The sequence below is a fragment of the Mirounga leonina genome, unplaced genomic scaffold, assembly GCF_011800145.1.
Source record: "Mirounga leonina isolate KUSES-001 unplaced genomic scaffold, KU_Mleo_1.0 Mir_180, whole genome shotgun sequence".
NCBI classification, from domain to species: domain Eukaryota; kingdom Metazoa; phylum Chordata; class Mammalia; order Carnivora; family Phocidae; genus Mirounga; species Mirounga leonina.
The window spans coordinates 35,233,688-35,256,161 of NW_023270469.1; the positions used below are offsets into that span (position 1 = coordinate 35,233,688).

Sequence of the window (22,474 nt, forward strand, 5' to 3'; positions counted from 1 at the left end):
TACTTTACTGCACAGTCTACACAATTTAGTATTTGAGAGTATATTTTTCACTTCTTTTATAGTTTCTCATGTGGAACTTTTGTTCTTTAACAACACTATAACCTTTTCAAAGGCAGATGCGAGGTCATATAGTTCTAGTGTAGCCCCCACTTATCTCAGCATAGGGCTAGGCACCTAGTGAGTATTAAGATACTTGTTGATCTATCTCGCACCTGTGGAGGGGGATAAACGAGGCTGCCCACAAGCCTAGGAAATGAGAAAGCACAGAGGGAAATGACAACAAAAACTCAAAGCAGAGAGTGCTGCTGAAACTGGTAAAGAGGAATACTCTGCATCTCTCTCCTCTGTCCTTGGCATCCTGCCTCCCAGAGAAGTCTGCACCCCCTCTTTCCTCCTGATTACCCCCTTCCTCTCTCTTCTATGGACAAGTGCACAATTATAAGAGGCAGGAAAATGAAGAGCATATCAAAGAGCCCTTGTGCTTTCTGAGATGAGGGGAGAGAGCAGAACATGAGGCCTTTTGCCCCAACTTTGTGATGAAGTGAAAACTGAGAACTGCTGGTTTATTATATCACAAGTGGTACCAACCAGGTAGTCCAAGTACGATTACTTTTATTAAAATGTCAGTGTGTAAAGAAGAAAACAAACAGAAGGCACATCACTGCCTCTGGAAGTGATGATGACTAAACCACTATTTCATTCCAGAGAGCTTGAGGTGATCTGAAAGTACTTTGTAGAAATAGTATTAACTTCAGTTCTCAGGGCAGCATTTCATAAATGAGTGAAAAAACTTTTAATGTTCCATCCTCATTTCTTTTTTGTAAAGGGGTAAGATGCAGTCTGTGAAGGGACTTCATGCACCTGAAATGGAGCTGTCAGCCTCCCAGGCTTACTCAGCTCTGTAAATGTTTCCCTGGGAGATGTGCTGGTCTGGCAGGCAATGATCCAGCCACAGCCTCAGGGCAGGCTCCAAGGCCTCTAGGATATGGGGAGCAGAGTCTCAGGATCACAGGTTGCAAGTCCCCTCCATATAATGCACAGAATGGACATGACTAACCTTAACCCACCCCTCTCCAAGTGTCAGGTACCATGACCTCAAAGATCTCTAAAATCTCATATACTCATATGTAGTAGAATTAACTATATTTTCAGATATACTACAGGGGCCTAAAATCCAAGGAAAGATAGCTTCCCAAAGCCCATTTACTTTCTCCTAGAGGTGACTCGGTCCAGGGCAACAATACGAGACTGTGGCTGGAGGTAAGGACTGTGGTGAGGAAGGGCAATGGATAAGGTACTTCCTGTACCTTGGTCTATATAGCTGATGAATGAGGATGACAATTCTACCTCTTAATGTGGAGAAAACAGAGAAAATAACATATGTGAAAAGTGATTTAACTTTTTCTCAGGAGTTTTTAATTAATACATTTTTTTCATTGTTAATAAATACTACAAGATAAAATAACTTACTATCCTAACATTTCAAGCTGGATGTCAAGAGATGAAATTACAATTTTAATGAATTAAGAGCCCTGAAATATGATCAATGGGCTGATTCTATTAAGGAGGGTTAAAGTATTTCATATTATTAAAGCTTATTATATCCTTAGGTCAACTGTCAGGAAAGCATGATAAAGCACACATATTCCCAAAGAAGAGAAAGAAAGCAAACAGGTTTTCATTCCAACCAGATGATGATTCAGCCAGGTAATTAGAGCTTATGGAAAACAAAACAAAAAATGAGCAGCCACATCCCACTCTGCATACCCACATGCACAGGCTCAATTCAAGCTACATTCATCAAGTGCCTACTCCAAGTCAGACCCCATGCTGAGACAGGTGCTGGACAAGACCTGGGCCCTGACTTCCAGGGGTTCACAGCCTATCCTGGGGTAGAGAGACACACTTTGAAATGAATTGGGATCCAGGGCAGATCGTGAGAAGTGTCACAGGCCTGTTATGAGAACCCAGTGGAGAGAGGGACCATTGCTAACTGGAGACAGCTGTGAGGAGGAACTAACAAGAGCTGGTCCTTGTGGGAGGGGAGGAGCTACAGGGAGAGGTGGCCTAAAGGGTTAAAGATCTGGGGAGTCAAAGCATTTCTAAGGGTGAGAAGAATTTCATGTTGAGTAGAAGGAAAAATGTGCCCTTCACTATTCACCTATCTTTGCCCTGCCTATCCTAAACCTGTCTGGAGTACTTTAGTTGGTATTATTCCATTTTCTGGGTCAGCATCTTCACTGATCTCAACACAGGAGTTGAAAATCAGAGCTCTAAGGTACAGCAGGAAAAAGGGGTGGTCTACTTAGTAACTGTGCATCTTTAAGACTAGGTTTTGCTTCTGTAGGAGCCTTCTGTAGAAATGCCTGAGCCATTGTTAATATGGTTGAGAGGCCTAGGACACTGAGGCTTGCCAGATTTAAAAGCAAGAGTCCGATCCAGAAGCTTTTGTGATGTGACTGAGTGAGAGTCTGAAAATCGGATACTTACCTGTTTGCCCTGCACTAAAACATTAGTAATGGATGGGGCCAGGCTGTCCACTAGTTTACTTAAAAGACTTGCTGCACAGCGCACAACCGACCTGGGGGCAAAGAAGAGAGCACGCCAGAGGTTGACAAATCTAAAAGATGATGAATGAATGGGGCCCCTGATGGGGAGATTGAAAAATGTGCACAATTAGGTCCTTACGTAATAATTTGGAGGAAATACTGAGCCTAAGACACTGGACCTCATATCTGAAGTCTCCCAGACTGTAGGACCATCCAGAATTAGGGAGGGATCCCTAATCCTCACCTCTGCTACCAGCATTATTCATGCCATTGTCAATTTAAAAAGAAAGAAAAAGGAGCCTAACCATCCCTTTGATGGGGAGTAGAGTAGGAGGAGGAATTGAGTATTCTGATTTTGCATTAAAAAATTCATTATTAAGTCTGTCACTGGTAAATGTCATCTATTCCTATAACCACTTTGAATCATGTTTCTTTTGGTGCCTAGATAACCAAATTCCTAGATTTGGGGACTCGCTTAGTACTCAATTTTAGGAAGTGATATAATGAAATACCAGCATTTTTTTTTTTCTTGATAGAGCCAGAATGTTGGAGGAAGGAATTCACACTGCTATTTTTACATTTCTGAAAGAGTCTCAGATTCTAGAGGGAACAGATTTTTTTAAAGCATGGCACATGCAATACATAAGACATTTTTTTCCCTCAAAAGTAAAATTCATGTGGAACTTTTAGCGGAAGAAAATAAAATGAAAATGTAGGTTTCAAACTGTTTTCCTCGGGTGCCTGGGTGGCTCAGTCGTTAAGCATCTGCCTTCGGCTCAGGTCATGATCCCAGGGTCCTGGAATCGAGTCCCACATCGGGCTCCCTGCTCGGCAGGAAGCCTGCTTCTCCCTCTCCCACTCCCCCTGCTTGTGTTCCTGCTCTCGCTATCTCTCTCTGTCAAAAAAAAAAAAAAAAAAATCTTTAAAACTGTTTTCCTCTATTTCAGGATATCCATGGAAGCTGACTTATAAAAAGTATCTATATTCCGGGGCACCTGGGTGGCTCAGTCATTAAGCGTCTGCCTTCGGCTCAGGTCATGATTCCAGAGTCCTGGGATCGAGCCCTGCATCGGGCTCCCTGCTCCGCGGGAAGCCTGCTTCTCCCTCTCCCACTCCCTCTGCTTGTGTTCCCTCTCTCGCTGTGTCTCTCTCTGTCAAATAAATAAATAAAATCTTTAAAAAAAAAAAGTATCTATATTCCTTAATCCTAACATAGATGGACTAGTAGAAAATTAAGTCAATAACTGGTAAAGTTAGTGAAACAAACACTTCCTACTTTTAGAGAAGCTTTCACCCACACACTTTAAGACAAAAAGACATACTTAACCCTCAGAATACAAATAAGCCCACACGTTTCAAGCAGCTTGAATTTTTCCACATTCTGTGTATGTTACCTGTTTCCCATGTACCAGAAAAGTAGTAATGTGTGGGGCTATAGAGGAAGAAAATTTCTGGGCAAAGGCAGCCCCGTAGCGTACCGCCAACCTGAGTGTGTCAGTGGAAAGCCATAAAAGGGAAAATACAGTAAATAAACTTCCAAGAGTTTATACTTTTAAAACATAAGAGTCAGCACTCTAAATATCTACTAGTTAATGCTTTATCTAAAATCCAAGTATAATAACATAAAGCAAAAACAGGTTCACTTAGCAAAAAACTAGACTATAGACCACATTTGAAACATACTGGCTGAAAAGCAACATCTATTGCCTTGCATGCCTTACTGTGCTGAGAATTTACAGTGCAAATTTGAGATTTAGCCAGAGGATTATTATATTACTTCTTCTGGGTTGGAATGATATATTTCCTATAAATCACAGAGTTGAAATACCGCTAAGAGATTGTCTTGTCAAATCCCTTTATTTTAGAGATTAGAAACCTGAGGCTCATTGAGGTTAAGAGCGCTGGATATATATTTTTTTTTCCAAAATGAGATAATAATGGGTCATTTAAAAAATACTTGTATTCTTACTTTCAAAATGTTAGATTCTGCTAGTAAAATGGCTAGAACTGCTTCAAAGTACAGAGGGCTATGCATTTAGGCATATCTACCCCATTGTGAACTGAAACAATTTTATCTCAACTTGCCCTATTTTTTTTTCAACCCCTGAGAGACTACTTCTGCAGAATATATTAGTTATTTTACATGAAGCAACTACAATCACTGGGATTCATTCAACTTAAGTGGTGAGAGAACTGCCTTCTATTATTTTTGCTTATGATTAAATGAACCATTGGTCTCTTTTCATGGCCTTCTATAATAACAGAACAGATTTCCTGAATACAAAGTAGAACCTAAAGCACCTTGCTGGGATGGAGGAGGTGCAGTGTAGGAAAGAGTCATTAGCATATCATTCCAGTGAATACTCTCTCCAGGTTCTATTCCTATGGAGGTCCTTATTCCCAGACATTACTTTTAGTATCTTGGGAGAGCCACAATATAATGGAATGTAGAAAGATCCTTAGAAAGTAGACAGAATCATGGCCGTAACCTTGGAGTTTAAAAGTAAAAATTAGGATAAATAACCGTCTTTACGATTGGCCATTATCTTTATGCCTTTAAATATGACAACACAAAAAATAAAACACAGTGACAAAGACACTAATACGAACCAAAGCTTTTTGCTGCCAGCTCTTCTATAGACTCTCTCAATGTGATCAGAAACGGTACCTAGACATTGGATAATAGAGTCTTTGTTGAAAAAAAAACCCTTTTAATTAAATGAATAACAATTATTCTCTTTTAAAAAACCACTCTTGAATTTCATTTTGTTCCACTAGAGTTAATACACCCACACCCATTAGTCTTCTGAACTCCCTGACATATTTAAACATGTAACCCAATATATAGTGTGAATGTCCCAGCCATAATTACTATTTAGTTTGAGTATATGATTTTGGTGAGTACTTTATTTCTTGAAATTTATTGTTTTCCTAATTAACATACAATCTAAGTTTTTAACAAATAATATTAATTAGCACAGAAAATAAACAGAATACAGCAAATTGAGCAAGTACTGCAGATTCTGAATATATATGATTATTCATTTATTTGTCCCATGAAAGTTTATGGAGACTCTATTATGTGCATGATCATTCCCATACATAATAGTCCTCAAAAGACACCACTGGGCTTCATTCTTTGGCCACAATTTACATGTGGTCTGGCTTTGTGACTAGCTTGTCAATAAATTAATGATGGTGACAGGACAGAGTAGCAAAAAGGAAACATGGGGAGAGAACAATTCATTTTACCATGAATTTATTTTTATAGCTTTATAACAAATTGGATAAAATTACATTCAGATTCTGTAGATGCTTATGATTTTCATTGTATCATAAGATTTTACAGATTTAAAAACTTAGTCTTTTAAATAAGCAAAAGATGAGTATTATTCCTATTTATAAAAATAGTTGAAAAAATAATTCAGCATTTTCATTATAAACTATTTTATATAAACTTTGTTTTATTTTAAAGCACTACTAAAATAACCATTCTGCATTCTAGGTTCCTATTAAAACGTTTGCTTTTTAAAAATCCTATTGTTTTAGTTAAAGTATAAATTTCAATGAATGTCCTCAATATAATTGGGATTCTGCTTATAGTTTCAAGATTAGAATTAGAAATTAGAAACAAGTTAATTAGAAACATGAGGGATTCTGTTTGAAATTTGCTTAAAGTTTTTCTGCCTTTAATCAGTTAAGAAAATTAGGACTATTCAGCTGACGTATATAATATTTCAAGAAGTTTATCTCTTAGCTACAATAATGTAAAAACTAAGTAGACCTTATTTGAATAAACAATTATGTTTAGTTCACTACTAAAACTATAAATCTTATTAATTACATTGCTGTTTAGAATCCTGACTCAATCTCTAATCCTAAACAAATCAACATGCCCCTCTTAACAGAGGACTTTCAGATGAGCCAAAAACTTTGAGTATCTTGAAATATATTCTATATTATTCTATATAATAAAACACTAGAAGCAGGCCATGATGGAGAATTCAAGGATTAATTAGAGTGCCTCAACATACAAGTGTGGATTTCAAGGGTAATTGGGTTGCATCCTTAATGCAGAGAAGACATGATTAGAAATGATTTATTTTTGTTAACAATGTTTAGAGCACAATTCTATTAAATGCCATGTTCCACTGGCTGCTGCAGACCATGAGGGAGCTAATTTTTATAGCTATCATGATTCAATATTGTTCTTAAAAACATTCAGGAAATAAAACTGGAAAAAGAAACTGTCAATAAAGAACTATTAAAGAGTCATCAGAGGTTAACAGTCACAGGCAGAATCAAGGCTCTAAGACCATTCAGACAATCAGAGAAACAATCAAGCATTACTGCATGAAAGTAATTTAGGAGTTCATACATCAGTCTATTCCACTCTAGGGGGTATGAGTAAACATTTTCCATTTAAAGGTTAAAAAAAGGTTTAATGGAGGATAAAATAACTTATTTTAGTATACATTCATTATGTATATTTGCTATATGTTCAAGAATAGAGAGGTCTCACTATTTAAAAATGTTATCTTAGACATGTATACTTACCTTCCCTGGTGATGAAGTTGGGGCCTTCTCTTTTGAGCAGTATACCCAGCAGGATGGCTTGGCTAGCCAGACAACTGCAGTCCTAAAAATACAAATCACAGTGAGTAACTGGAATAAAATGGGTACAAAAGTTATCATAGGGAGTAACTAATCAGGCAACCACATGATGCAGAGAGGAAATCTGCTACATAATTAAAGAAAAATAAAATGTTACTGATATACTACCAAGCATTAGATGACATTAAACAACTCCTTATCTTAGGTATCTTGGAGACAGAGAGTAGACAGGTTGGCTTCCTGATACAGTATTTAATAATTGAATCTTCCAGGAAATAAGATAACCAATGGATAGAAAATATATTGTCTACAAGCATTAATACTTGATTAATATTTGATTCTGCCACTCTGAGAACACCCCTTTTGACTTTGCTTATTCATAAATGAAAAACCATGTTGCTATCAACCTGTTATGAGGAGATAGATAAAAGGAGGGGACATGTGTAGACTGCTTTTTATACATTATGGCACCGTGCTTTGTGCTTTATGCTTACCATATCATACTCATGTTTATGGAGATCTATAGATAATGTCAATCAATAACAAGGACAGAAGATGTCTGGTAGGATATATATTCAACCTACATGCTCAAAATTGTGATACGGCCCAACAAGATGTCATTGTGTTTTAGTTCTATCATTACAGTTTCATTTCCTTGGATAAGTACTATACCCCACTCTCACCCCACCTCTTTTAAAATGCAAATAATCTTAAGGAAGGTAAAGTATTAGGTTGTTAACATAATATTCATATGAATGTGGTCATAGGATTGCTTTCCTCAGTGACTGGAGAGACTTAAAGCAAGCATTAAGACCTAAACACAGGGATAAGACAGAAGATCCAAGTTGGGAAAAGGATGGGAGAGTACTAAATGAGAAGTCCAGAGATCCCAAAGGCAACTATTCCTGACATAACTTCTTAAATGGCTCATATAATTCCTTCATACCCAAGGCAACCCAAATCATCCACACTTCTTAAGCATCTTTAAGACATCCACGCTAATGTTAGACCATGAGAACAACCTCTCATTGGTGCCTCTACCATGGAGAGGCCGTCTACCTCTTCCTCCAGGCACTTCCATCTACCTTCTCTGAGAGGACAAAAGAAATATGGCTTGGCCCTGAAAATTCCTGCTCTGCCAACCTCACTCAGAGCCATGTGGGAATTACATCTTCCTCACATTCAGTTTTTGAAGAATTTCGTGGGTGGACTTGTTCTTCCATTCAGTAATGGCGATATCTGGTTGCTGTTTTAGTTCAGGAGCACTGGAGGTACTGCTTTGTCGTTTGACTTTTGAATGTTTTGGAAGTTCTAGTTCCTCAAAACTCTTAAATTCTGGAAGCCTAGAAATTAAAAGAAAAAGTTTCAGATTTCCTGCATTTCTAATTCTAGTTTCCTGCTTTTCCAATACTAACCCAAAGGGACTTACTCTTCTGTGTCACTGATTCGTAGGAAGTCAAGTTGTTCTACTACAGCTCCAGATATTAGTGTCTGAAATGTGAGAAAAAATTCACAACTCTTAAATTCATGAAGCCATACCCTTATGATCTGTGTATATATGTTTCTGTAAGTATGTAATACTCAAAAAGTTTACTTTAAAAAGTACACACAATTCACAATTTTTTTTTTTTAAGATTTTATTTATTTATTTGAGAGAGAGAGAATGAGAGAGAGAGCACGAGAGGGAGAGGGTCAGAGAGAGAAGCAGACTCCCTGCTGAACAGGCAGCCTGATGTGGGACTCGATCCTGGGACTCCAGGATCATGACCTGAGCCGAAGGCAGTCGCTTAACCAACTGAGCCACCCAGGCACCCCACACAATTCTTAATTTCTTAAATGAGCATTCTAAAATCAGGTTTGCATATACAACAAAACCCTCTTAAAAAGAACATATAAATCATGCTACAAGTTCATGGGTCATAATAAATAGGAAAGTCAACATGAGATGAACTGTATTTTCTCTCTGTTCTGAGAATTGTGGGCATTTATTTTTAAGCTAGAATTAAAATTCAGTACCTATTAATATGTTAAAAATAGTTTGAAATTAAAAAACAAGGAATACTAAAACTGTCTTGAGAAAAGATGATGTGAAATTGCACGTTGGATTCTGTTACCATGATCTATTTCAGGGCTATCCAGTTATGGGATACTCTGCCAAGTCTCTGTTTTTCAGGGTCAGGAAGTTGTTGATTACTGAGGCCAGTCCTTCTCTACATTCTGGCAACCCATATCTGGTCATTTTATTTTTCATTAGTTCCTGATTATAGGTTAGCACACTAAATAAGGCCAAACTCAAACACAGTTTTTATTCGTCAGTGGTTCACAGTGAAGAGCATAAATGAATGATAACCCACAATGGTTTTTTAGCAATATGTGTCACTTCTAATTATCTGATGAACTGTCAGATAAAACTGAGAAATGTACTGCATAAAAAAACCCATAAATTATTATTTTAAAAATAAGGCAATTCTTCAATCAAAACTGTCTTACATGTATTACTTTCTCAATTTTCTCACTGTTTTTTTCAAATAGGAAGCAACATGACACAGGAAATGTTGCACTTGTTGGCTAACCACCCAGAGTTGTGCTGCCTTCTCCTCTAGTAGAAACTCATAAACAAAGTAGATCATCAACAAATACCTACTACAAATGTCAGGAGAGACATATTACCAGCAATCATACTAAAGCGTCCTTTCAGAGTTTGAGTGAGGAAGGCCAAACATGCAACCAATCTGCATATTTTCATGTGGCAGCAACAGTCAAGGTCTGAGAGCAGTCTGTGCCTAGGTAGAGAGCAGTGTTGAGCATAATAAAAGTCCGCTGAGTGGTATTTCCTAAGATTCAGGCTGAGATCTACACATCTTGCTCTCTGGTTGATTTGTTAGACAAATATTCATTGAACACCTACCATATTCCAGGCACTCTGCTAGGTATTAAGGATATAGCAAGAATAAAATACACAAAATCCTTGCCCTCTTGAAATTGACCTTAGCTGTGTGTAGGAAGAAGACAATATAAACAAACAAAAAACTAAGTATGTTATGTCAGATGATGTTAAGTACAGAGTAGAAATAAGAAAGGTAGGGGATGAGAAGTGTTGGGGCAGGAGAGTAGGAGGAGGCAGGTTTGCCATTTTATACAGGCAATCAGAAAAGACTTTTCTCATACAGTGACATGTAAGCGGAGGCTGAAGGAAGGACTGTAGTCAACAATATGGATCTTAAGGAAGAATGTGCGGGGCTGAGGGAACAGCAAGTGCAAAGTTCCTGAAGCAGAAGCATACCTGGTGTGTTTCAGGAGCAGTAAGGAGAAGAGTGTGGTTGGAATAAAGTAGACAGGACAGAGTGGTAGGAGATGAAGTCAGAAAAAAAAAGTCCAGATCATGGACAGTGTAAAGACCACTGGAAGGACTTTGGCTTGTTTTCATTTTGTATGAGTGAGAAAGTCAGTAAAGGCTTATGATATGTGACATAATCTAACTGCCTTATGACCAGGTAGAGTACGAAGATGCTAACTGTCTTATGGCCAGTAGGAATTTTGGAGACTGCTGTAAAAACCTAGGCGAGGCATGATGGTAACCTGAGCTGTGATGTTAGTGTTAGATGATGGGAAGTGGTTAGATTCTGGATATAATCTGAGGGTAGAGAAAACCAGAATTGATAATGGATTGTAATAATGTGGGATATGAAAGAAAGAGAAGAGTCAAGAATTATTTGATGCCCAAATCTAATAGCTAATACTGAAAACATAAGAAAAATAATTTTGATTTAATATTTTCTATTATTAGCCTACCCACTCCATATACTGATTAAGCCCATATGGTAAATGTTAATAGGCAAATGCTAAATTCCATTAATAGTCTCTAGAGCATTTGATAAAAAAAAATTCAGTTGGTTAAGAGAGGCTCCTAAATTAGTTTTATAAAAAATATTACACTTATGATTAATTTACTAGCCATTAATACTTTACTTCTCATGGTAATTAAATGACTTAACATTGTTATATATATGTCAGATGAAATATAATATTGGTATCCTGCTCTGTGATACTTAATTATATCCCACCAAGTTCCTTTCCAGCTGAACATCCTACCTGAGACTGCACTCCATCCTATCATTCTGCATTGCTCCCTGGCTTTGTTTTTGGTTTGGTTCCCCCACTAGAATAAGTCCCATGAGATCAGGGACCTTGTATATTTTTTTCACCACTTTATCTCCAGTGCCTAGAGAGGGAGCTCAATCAACATATGTTGAATCAATGAACCAATATTCATACCTTTCCTAAGAGAGTATAGTAGTGAGCAGAGCACTCTGGGAATTCAGAGATGACTCAAGCTTGGCCTGAAAAAGTTTTCAATCCACAGAGAGAAGCAGACACAAGAAACTAGCTACACTTAAATTAAGAACTATAGCAAAAGTTCAAGCAAAATGCCACAGAAACACATTGGAATGAGAAATTAATTCCAAACTTTGAGACTTCACTAAAGAGGTGACATTGACCTAAATTATAAAATTATTTAGAAGGGAAAAAAAAGAGAGAAAGGCAACTCTAGAATAGAATAACAGCATGAGCAGGAAAAAAATTCCAATTACATTCAGGGATTTTGAAAGTATTCAGTATACTTGGGGAGTGGAAAGCAGGGCTGGGAATGAGCTGCATGGAAAGATCCTGGGTGATGAGGAAGGAAGGGAAGTTGAGGCCCAGTGATGAGAAAGACTGTGGAACATGGGCTAAAGAAATTTGAAAGGGCTTGAAATAAAAAGAGAAGCATATAGGTGTCATTTTCATTTACTATATTAAAGAGAAGACAAAGGCTAGGGTGGGGTGATGTGGGGTTGTTGTTTAATAAGTGTAGTTTTGCAAGATGAAAAGAAGCTTATTCTCTGGTGAAAGACTCTGTACTCAAGGGAGGGTATAGGGCACAGCAGAGAGCAGGAGACACAGTGGGACCCCCTGGCTCCTTCCCCAACCCTGTACTCAGGATATGAAAGCAAAACGTATGTTCTTCAGGCAGGAGGTTAGATGTTTATTTTGGAAAATGAAGGGCCTAGGAGAAAAAAACTCCAGATATTGCACCTGGGATTTCCCCCAACAGAAAGAGCCCTTGCTACCAGATTACCTGATAAATGACATCATCATGACAAGAATCCTTGTTACCAAACACAGAGCTTCCAATAAACTTATTCTTTCATTCTTAAAAGTGAATGGATAGCTAAAGATTACCACACATCTGACAAATGCCTCCAACATGAAAGACTGAGCACAAAAAACAGAAAAGAAACCTGAAAGAGATCAGGCAAGAAGAAAATTTCAAAAACTCTCAAGTAAATAATCTTAGAAAGATAAAAAATAATATCCAGAAGATAAGAACATGATACTATGAAAAGGGAGAATTAAAAACATGATAGCCAAAATATAAAACTTAACAGAGAAGCTGCATGATAAATATGTAAGAAATTTTTCCAGAAAGCATGACAAAAAGACAATAGAATAGCAACAGAAAGTGACAGAAAATAAGGGGGAAAAGATAAAAAATTTAGATAAAAAACAATCAAGTATACAAAACACAAGCACTAGTGGAATGAGTATGTAAACATGCCATTTGTAACATTTACCTACCTAGCTCCCTCTATAAATTTTCCTATTTCTTACTCAATATTGAGAAACTGCTACATGAAAGACTCTATGAGATAATCAAAATTTTTTGTAGAAAATAAGGCACTCAAGTCCATGACAGACTACAGTCTGAGCAGTTCATGTTAAAGGTCATAAAAGGATGTTCCAGAAGAGTGGTGTTATATTTGGTCTAGGTGATTTTGCAGAACTGGCCCTAAAGTTTGGTAAGATTTTAAAGTGCAGACATCTTGAAAGAATGAAGGATATTCCAGATAGAGGAAATGGCATGAGCAGAGGGGCAGAACCTCACAAAGTCAGAATACAGTAATTAACTTGTATTGGCTGAAGCACAAAGAGTGTTTAGTAGAAGATAACTGTGGGTGGGGAGGCTGTTCTGGCTAATACGGAACCACAAGGGGCTTCTGTCATTTAGGAGTTATGAAGATAATGTTGTGAGGTCCTGAATCAAACAACGATCATCTCCAGATTGGATGTTACTGTGAAGCAGGGAAAAGAACACTGGACCAGGGAGTTAGGTATCTCGGACCAGGGAGTTAGGCAGGTCACTTCACCACTCTGGACCCCAGCTTCCTCAACTGCAAAACAGAGGTTGGAGATGAGGTATTAAAGTCTAAAATTCTGGTTGGGAAACCACTGCAATTGTCCAAGCACAAGACTGAAGGGAAAAAAATAAACAGGATGGTTACAACAGGAATAGGAAGGCAAGGAATAAACTCTTAAGACAAAAACCTTAAACAGAACATATATTAAGAAATACAGCTGTGTATCATATATATCTGTGTATTAATTATCCTGAAACAGAAACACACTGAAATTCAAAATATTACCTGTAGACGATCAACATGAACTTTGACTCCTCCAACTATTCCCTTTTTAAAGGATGCTAACATATCTAATATGGGGTTGAATCGGCTACCTCTAAAAAATATAAACAAACAAAAGGTGCATTATTAATAACAGAATGAGAAATAAAAAGTTTAATACTAAATATCCTTCACATATGCAAGTCTCTCTGCCACATGCTGACAGAGACATAAAAAAAGTAGGAGGCCCTGCTTCTAAAGGGTTCATAATGTTAAAGGGGGTGAGATGGGTGCACCTCACTTCTTTTATCAACCTACCGTATATTGTCTTCCCGGATGAGAACAAGGAAAAGTGGACGTCCATGCATTTTCCAGTATTGCTTAATGAACTGTAGTGCATTCTATCAAAACATAAGAATGAGGCAGAATGAAATGGCACTGTATCTGAGCCAATCAGGATGTTTAACCATTTGTGGCAAAGAGCCAACAAAACTCTGATATATGAAGATAATTCACAGTCAAACCCTGGATAATATAAACTACAGGGGTAGAAATATTCTGATACAAACATATATACAAGTATGAATATATACAAAGTTAAGTTTAAAACTTTATTGATTTCAAACTTTGTTCTTAAAAGTAATCAGATTACATATATTTTAAGCCTGCTTCTTTTCTGGTGGCCTAATGAATATAGTTTAAGAATGGTCCCTGGAGGAAAAAAGAGAGAGAGAGAGAGAGAGACAAACCAAGAAATATTAACTATAGAGAACAAACTGATAGTTACCAGAGGGGTGGTGGGTAGGAGGATGAAATGGGTGATGGGGATTAAGGCGTGCACTTGTCGCAATGAGCACCAGGTGATGTATGGAATTGTTGAATCACTATATTCTACAACTGAAACTAATATAACACTGTATGTTAACTAACTAGAATTAAAATAAATACTTAAAGAAGAAAAAAAAATGGTGCCAGGGAGGAAAAATCAATCCAGGGTTGTCATCCAGAAGATTAATCCTCATCCCACATTACTGTGCATTTATTACAGCAGGTAGAAGAAACTAGACTGAATCTATACAGACCATCAGAAATGTGGAGAGAGTTCTTTTTTGACTCAATTTCTACTCTTGTCATCATCATTGTCATCATATCAAAGACTTACATAACACTTCACCATATGTCAAGTACTATTCTGTGTGTTTTATATACATTAACTCATTTAATTCTCAGAATATCCCTATTATTATTCAGTTATACAGATGAGAAAAGAGAGACACAGAGAACTTAAGTAACTTGCCCAAGATCACACAGCTGGTAAATAGACAGTAGAGCCAAGATCTTAACAAATGTAATCTGGCTCCAGACTTCATGCTCTAAACCATGACTCTAAGCTTCTCTTCTCTGCAAATGGAAAAGGGAGTGGAGGAGATTTTAACTGACTAGATGTTATGAGTTAGTTGAAGTTTTACTTGACATTCTTCATAAATAAAATTATTTTGCTAATTCAACTTTTTTTCAAAAAGAGATAAACTACTGCTGTCATATGAACATGGTTTCCAAATGGTTTCCCCTCTGCTTTATAAACTGTATCTTTTCATTCCATTTGTAGAATGGCCTATCAAGCAAAGTCATACAACTTTACGTAAGACATACTCCATCTATTATTCTAATACTGCAAGCAATTTAACTTTCTCCAAAGCCATGCAGATGTTGTTTTACTTTCATATTTTACACCGTGTTAACACAGTGTCACAGACACCCATGAGCACTCAATTTAATAACATATGATAAAATCAGTAGAAACCCAGTCATCCAATTTCAATAAAAAGGGGTTCTGAAGCTACCTTTATGTCATCTATCAGCAGTAAAACATCTTGAGACATGTAGAAATCACTTAGGTCGAAGATGATAGGGTAACAAACCACAGTCTTTCCTAGAATGCGATAAATCTGTAAGAGATAATTAAAAAAGTACAAAACAGGACCAAAGGCAAATGTACAGTAGCATAAGTCTTAATAAAAATTAAAACTGATTAAGAAATTTCAATGTTTCATGATTGGATCAATAAGATCAGTATACTAAAGAGTAGTCTACCTCTACTGTGATAGAAAAAGCCTCTGAATAAATACTGTCATAATCAGGTACCTTACAATGTTCAGAAATAACATAGGAGTGCGATGCTTATTCTTTGCTAGAAGACTTCTGTGATATCACACAAAACAAACAGTAAGATTTACTTGTAGAAAATGATAATTCAGATAACCAGCCCAAGTATATAATAAAATGTGAGAATGGATGCAAAGCAGGTCAAACATCATTTCATTCTGTGGTATTATAATCTGAACACTGCTCCACAAGGAAATTTTATGAGCACCTTTGATGTACCGAGGCAGCCAATGGGCCTATCTGGCCTTCCGGAGAGTCCTAATTTTTCATTGATTCCCAGGTGGAAATAAGCCTGTAAGACATAAATTTATAAATCAGTCAGGCAAGAAGAATCCATGCTTTCCTTTTTGGCCCCTTTATACCCCCTGACTAAAGCCCTGCTAATTTCTGATCTTTCCAGAGGAAAAGTGGCCAGGGAAACCTTACTCAATAGACCTGCTAGGAAAACAAGCTAGCCAATTATGTCAACTTAGATTTGGGGGCACTGAGAGATTTGAGAGCAAATCTTTGCAGATCTACTTAGCAACATCCTAAAATCTGACATTGTTCTTGTGCTGTCAAATGTACAACTTGCATGGCTCTGTCCAATTCATAAAAGAACACAAAGAGACAAATGCTTCCTGTGTGATTAAAAAAAAAAACAAAACTGGCTAAAGTTTTAATTCAGGGCCTCACATCTCCTACTAGATTCCCACCTTCAAGTATTTCCCATCAAAATGGAAATGTCTTTATTGATTTTTCTGATTATATGAATTTTCTGAAAAATTTAAGCCATGTGCTCGAAGTGAATGGTCCTGTTTACTCTCACAATTCCATAGGTAACAACTCTTGCACTTTGGTATATGTTGAAGGAAGTATAATTTATTGTGTGAGCCCTAAAAAACACCTGATGTATAGGGTTACAGATTTTTAAAAGTATATAGATGAATATATACTCATATTACATACATATATCAATATGTGCATATATTTACATAAACGGGTTCATAAACTATATATATGTATCTGTTTGGTGTCCTACTTGTTAAAACTTAGTATTGTGGTGTTCCATTTCAAGATGGTAGACTGAGTCTATGCATGTACTCTACATTTCAGTGTTGAAATGACTGAAGAAATATAAAGACCTCTAAAAATATCTGTAGCACTAACTACTGGAAAACAGAAAAAGGTGCCACAGTGGAACAGAAACTTCTAGAATTTCTACAAAGTAAAAACGGATGGATTTGGAATGAATTAGAAGGTAATCAGTGCCAAAGCTGAGCACTTCACCCAATAAGACACCTTCTTACCCTATTTAATACCCATCCCTTGATGTAGGTAGTTCCCAACTTTTTGTTATTTCAAAAGCAATTCAATAAACATCTCTGGACACTGTACTATTATTTCTGCAGAATAATTTCTTAGACTTGCTGGATCAAAGAGAATATGTTTTCTTTGAAACATACTGCCAGGTTGGTCACCTTGTAGAAACAGTGGACCAATTTATATTAGCATTAACAGTGCATAGGCCTTTTTTGTTACTCTCTTGGGTCAAAATGACAGTTCATCTTAGTTTTAAACTACTGTATTCAAATATTTTATGGTTGAACATTTTCCCATATATTTAATGGCTACTGGTATGTTCTATAAATTTTTCCATTTGTTCCCTTTTCTTTTTTTAAATTTTATTATGTTATGTTAATCACCATACATTACATCATTAGTTTTTGATGTAGTATTCCATGATTCATTGTTTGCATATAACACCCAGTGCTCCATTCAATATGTGCCCTCTTTAATACCCATCACCAGGCTAACCCATCCCCCCACCCCCCTCCCCTCTAGAACCCTCAGTTTGTTTCTCAGAGTCCATAGACTTTCAGGGTTCGTCTCCCCCTCTGATTTCCCTTTCTACTATCTTCCTTTTTCTTTTTTAACATATAATGTTTTATTTGTTTCAGAGGTACAGGTCTGTGATTCATCAGTCTTACACAACTCACAGTGCTCACCATAGCACATACCCTCCCCAATGTCTATCACCCAGCCACCCCATCCCTCCTACCCCCCAACCACTCCAGCAACCCTGTTTGTTTCCTGAAATTAAGAATTCCTCATATCAGTGAGATCATATGATACATGTCTTTCTCTGATTGACTTACCTCACTTGTTCCCTTTTCTATTGGGTATTTCTCATTCTTTTTGATTTGTAAGTTATCTTGGTATGTTAAGAATATTACCCTTTGTATAAATATTTTACCCAGTTTGCTCATCTTCAATGTTGTTACGAACTGCGAGAATGACTGCATAGTAGGTCAAACATCATTTCAGCATGCGTTATTTCAATCTAAACATTTTCCTACTAGGAAATTTCACAAGCACCTCTGATGTGCCAGGTTGTTTATCCCATCTTCAGCTGTATTTAGTTAAATTTGTCAATCATTTCCTTAAAGGCTTTTTTAGCACTGGCATTATTCTAAGAATGGACTTTCACTCCAAACAGTTGTAAACTGCTCTTCTATTTTTTCTTCTAGTGATTTTGTTTATATCATTTAAAAAAAATTTTGAATCTTTAATTGGTCTGGAATTTATTTTTCTATTTGATGAGAGGTAGACATCTAACCTGTTTTCCTCTGAACTGACTTCAATGATCAACCTCATTGTACACAAAATTAATGTCATCACCAGAGGTCTCTGGTCATTCCGCTACAGAGTACATGCCCATGTCAGAGTTAGCTCTGTGTCTCTTTCTCCTTCTGCATTGCTAGGTTCCTAGAGAATAGCATCCCTTCAGTTGGTTGGCACTGTGCCTGACACAGAGCTGGTGCTCAGGAAATACCTGATAGATGAATGAGGGAGCAACTGAATGTCCTCCTGAGCTACCCGGCTGTGAATACTGACTCTGTAATAATGACTCTCATATTAGACATAGTTAACTGGCCAGAAAAAGTACCCTATAAGCATTAGGATATATAACTGCACTGAAACTATAGCACACTACACTAGATGGAGCCCCCTTTCTCTCAAACATTTTCAAATTTTCAGAATTAAATGTATGTCTAAACTATTTTAGATTTCTTCTTTTGGACAAGTGATCAATTAACCATGTACAAGTTAAAATGTACCGATTTAGATCTCCTTTAAATATTACTCTATTACAGTGAAAGGATTTTCCTTAATTTTCTGAACCAAGGTACAGCAGGTCTATGACAATTATGTAGACAGATCTGGAATGCTCCCCACATTCCAGGGTGTGGATAATACTGTCCCCACATTGTACACATGCACACCATTTAATCCACTGAAATAGTATATAGTAATGGCTAAACAACAGAACTTCATTCTAGATCACACTATATTCATCTCCCCCATGAAGCAAATCATACCACAGTCACCACATCATGAAACACTAATTACACACAGTATAAGGCCTGCTCTCAGCTGTCTGCTCTCATAGACTGTTAAGCGAGCTGAAGGAGGGTACAGCTCCTCAGAACAGAAAGATTAGCCACTGGCATAAGAATATGTGTATTAACTAAGATTTGAGGGAACACTTTCACTTTTAAAAGGTGGGCTTATCACTGTGTAATATATGGAACTGTTGAATCACTGTATTATAAACCTGAAACTATGTTAACTACATAGGAATTATTGTTTTTTAAAGATGGGCTTATAAGAAGCAATATACTAGGAAGTATATCTTAGAGGATGAATCCCCACAAGCAGCTAGCTTGGAACACAGAGGCTGTAACAACAGAGAATCTTCTATCTTGACACATGTTTAGGGAAGTTGGACTCTTGGCTCCAAATCTCGTTTTACCCATACCACATACCCATTTGTTCACACCATTTGTTCACAACATCTTTAAAACAACAAAACATAAAATAAGTCAGGTCCTGTTAGAAGTCTTCACCTTACTCTTTCAATTTATTTTATTTTTATTTTATTTTTTATTTTTTTTTGAGAGAGAGTACATGTGCATATGCACTAGTTGAGGGGAGGGGCAGAGGGAGAGGGAGAGAGAAAGAGACATTTTTTTTTTTAGATTTTATTTATTTATTTGACAGGGAGAGAGACAGCGAGAGAGGGAGTACAAGCAGGGGGAGTGGGAGAGGGAGAAGCAGGCTTTCCTGCTGAGCAGGGAGTACAATCCCAGGACCCCGGGATCATGACCTGAGCCGAAGGCAGACACTTAATGACTGAGCCATCCAGGCGCCCCGAGAGAGAGAGATTCTTAAGCAGGCTCCACAGTGTAAAGCCTGACTCGAGGCTCGATCCATGACCCTGAGATCATGACCTGAGCTGAAACCAAGAGTCTGACGCTTAACTGACTGAGCCACCCAGGTGCCCCAAGTCTTCACCTTAGTCTTAATGGAATGCTTCCTACCACCTCCACAGCACCTTGTATAAACATCTATTATAGCACTAATCAAGGTGAATTGTAATTAACTATTTTTCCTTTCATACCAGTAGACTCAGAGTTCACTGAGAACAGGGACAGAGCACAAAGCCATTTTATCTGAGTGCCCCACACAAAACTCTGCACATAGCAGGTGTTCACTAATGAATGAATGAATAAAATGCCAGAAGCCATGCTTATCTTTTAAATCTTGACTGCATGTTGTCTAGTAGAGTACAGATTCACCTACCATAAAAAAGTTGCAATATAAATTAGGCCTGAAAAAAATGGAGTCAGGTTTATTTGCTTTGAGCACATGTTTATCAAAGAACAATAATCTTTGTTACTATTCTCTGGAGCTTTCAGTGAGGGACCATAAAAAGTGTATCAGCAAATATAGCCAGTAATGATAGAATGTTAGAGCCTTAGATTTTCTCCACTTCATGCTGCCTCCTCTCCTTGCCTCATGAATCCTCAGTTCTCTCTCCTCTTCTACCACAAAACCCATTTACATCTTTGCATGATTTCAAAGTGTTACCTACTCTAGGGATCCTTGCATTTTCAGCCTTATCTCTTTAATCAGAGGGGAAAAGAGCTCTAAATTTGTTATAGGAGGTTTAAGAGCTTTCAAAGTGCTGGTACTCTGGGTGATCTGACACCCAGGTTCTGGTTTTGTTGACAATGGATAGGGTCCAGTCTGATCAGCAGTGACACTCTGAGGCCCTGCCTTCTCCCATGCAATGTGCACCTCACTTCTCTAAGCTTTAATTCCTTGTTGTACCATCAAGGTTTTGACCACAAAAGTTTGTATCAACCTAACTGAGCTAATCTTGATTATTTGAGAGAGAAAATTCTAATCACTTACATCAAACACTTCAGAGTTTGTTCCTGTACTGTTTTTAACAATTACTAAGTAGAAGTGGTGGTTTATAAATAACTGGTGGAATCGGGCTCCCTGCACAGCAGGGAGTCTGCTTCTCCCTCTCTCTCTATCCCTCCCCCCTGCTTATGCTCTCTCTCTCTCTCTCTCACTCTTGCTCTCTCAAATAAATAAATAAAAATCTTTAAAAATAAATAAATAAATAAATAACTGTGGAAGTCAACAATTTTCTGTCCCTAATGGGCAGGAATATTCCTAAATAGGCATTTCTGAATCCATCTGCAGAGCAGTACATGCAAAAGGCCCCCAAAGTCACCTTTTAATCCAATCTAAATAGGTATGTAACCACACCAAAAATAAACTCAGATGAGACCAAGCAAACCAAAAGGGTGGGAATTACTTCAGACTCTAAACAGTAAGGCAAAAAAAAAAAAAAAAAAAAAAAAAGGGAAGTAGTTATTACCAGTAAATATTTAGATGAGAAATTTCCTTTAATAGTTAATTAAGGGAAAATGATCAAATCCAATGTAAAGGTTAATTTTACACACAAGGTATGAAAATTCAGGTTAATTTGTTATTTAAGTGCTAGTCTAGGTCAGTAATAGACTTCAGAAGTAAGAATCAATAAGACCTATGAATATAATGTATACACACACAATGCAGGGTTTTTTTTAGTAACAACGTCTGATAAGGTAGGTTTCTCAACTTAATTAGAAAGACTTTTGGATTGATGACACTATCTCAGAATCAGACTTTAACTATGCTACCTAGTCGACTGTAAACTAAGTCTAATCATCATCATGCTCTAGCACCTCCACAAAGTCGACAGTAAAGAAGTAGAATCACTTACTTTCACCAGCTCCTGCTGAGCCCAAATCTGAATGGGTTCCACCTGTTGAGGAGTTTGAGTCTGAATACCATACGTGTTGAGGAAAACTTGAAGGCTAAAGAATACAGGGAAAAAGCAAGAGATATTTTTAGGCAACGCATGTAGAATGTGGAGAATGGTGGAGGAGGAGGAGGAGGGGAGGAAGGAGACTACGCTAGCTTGGAGAACATTTTAATTTATCAACGTGAGGAATATGCCATCTGTGCTGGGATCTAGAGGCCCTCTGGGGTTCTTCACAAGGCATCAGGTGGGAGCTCTGGGGGCCGGCAGAAAGAGTAAGCACTGATTTGGGGAATTCCCAGTATTCGTTGCACTAACTTCTCAAAACTACACCCCAGGCAACACTGGCACAGGTCACACAGTCTTTAATATTCACATCAACTGAAACAAAATTATTTTTAAACATGAAAAGAATGTTTTTCTGGCACTTAAAGTAACATTAATGACATCCTTGAAACCCCGTCAAGGGGTCTGTGAAATTAATCTCTACCACCATACTCAATATTGCAACATAAAGCAGTAAGCCCCCGTCCTTTCCTCCCGAAGGAACACGCCACCCG

General features: G+C 37.4%; 1 protein-coding gene across 5 annotated transcripts in view; it reads right to left on the reverse strand.

Annotated features, from left to right (window-relative positions):
- Positions 1-22,474, reverse strand: part of PHKB (phosphorylase kinase regulatory subunit beta) — a 314,667-nt gene that overhangs the window by 30,732 nt on the left and 261,461 nt on the right. For 4 of the 5 annotated variants that reach the window (XM_035025274.1, XM_035025278.1, XM_035025275.1 and 1 more), the window contains 10 exons: positions 21,876-21,969; positions 15,978-16,061; positions 15,448-15,552; positions 13,922-14,004; positions 13,628-13,718; positions 8,593-8,654; positions 8,344-8,506; positions 7,107-7,188; positions 5,160-5,217; positions 2,491-2,581 (listed from right to left, as the gene is read on the reverse strand). In XM_035025274.1, the coding sequence (XP_034881165.1) occupies positions 2,491-2,581; positions 5,160-5,217; positions 7,107-7,188; positions 8,344-8,506; positions 8,593-8,654; positions 13,628-13,718; positions 13,922-14,004; positions 15,448-15,552; positions 15,978-16,061; positions 21,876-21,969 (913 nt within the window). Of the gene's footprint in view, positions 1-2,490; positions 2,582-3,943; positions 4,035-5,159; positions 5,218-7,106; positions 7,189-8,343; positions 8,507-8,592; positions 8,655-13,627; positions 13,719-13,921; positions 14,005-15,447; positions 15,553-15,977; positions 16,062-21,875; positions 21,970-22,474 lie in introns of all 5 variants that reach the window. The other variant, XM_035025277.1, reaches the window with a different exon arrangement.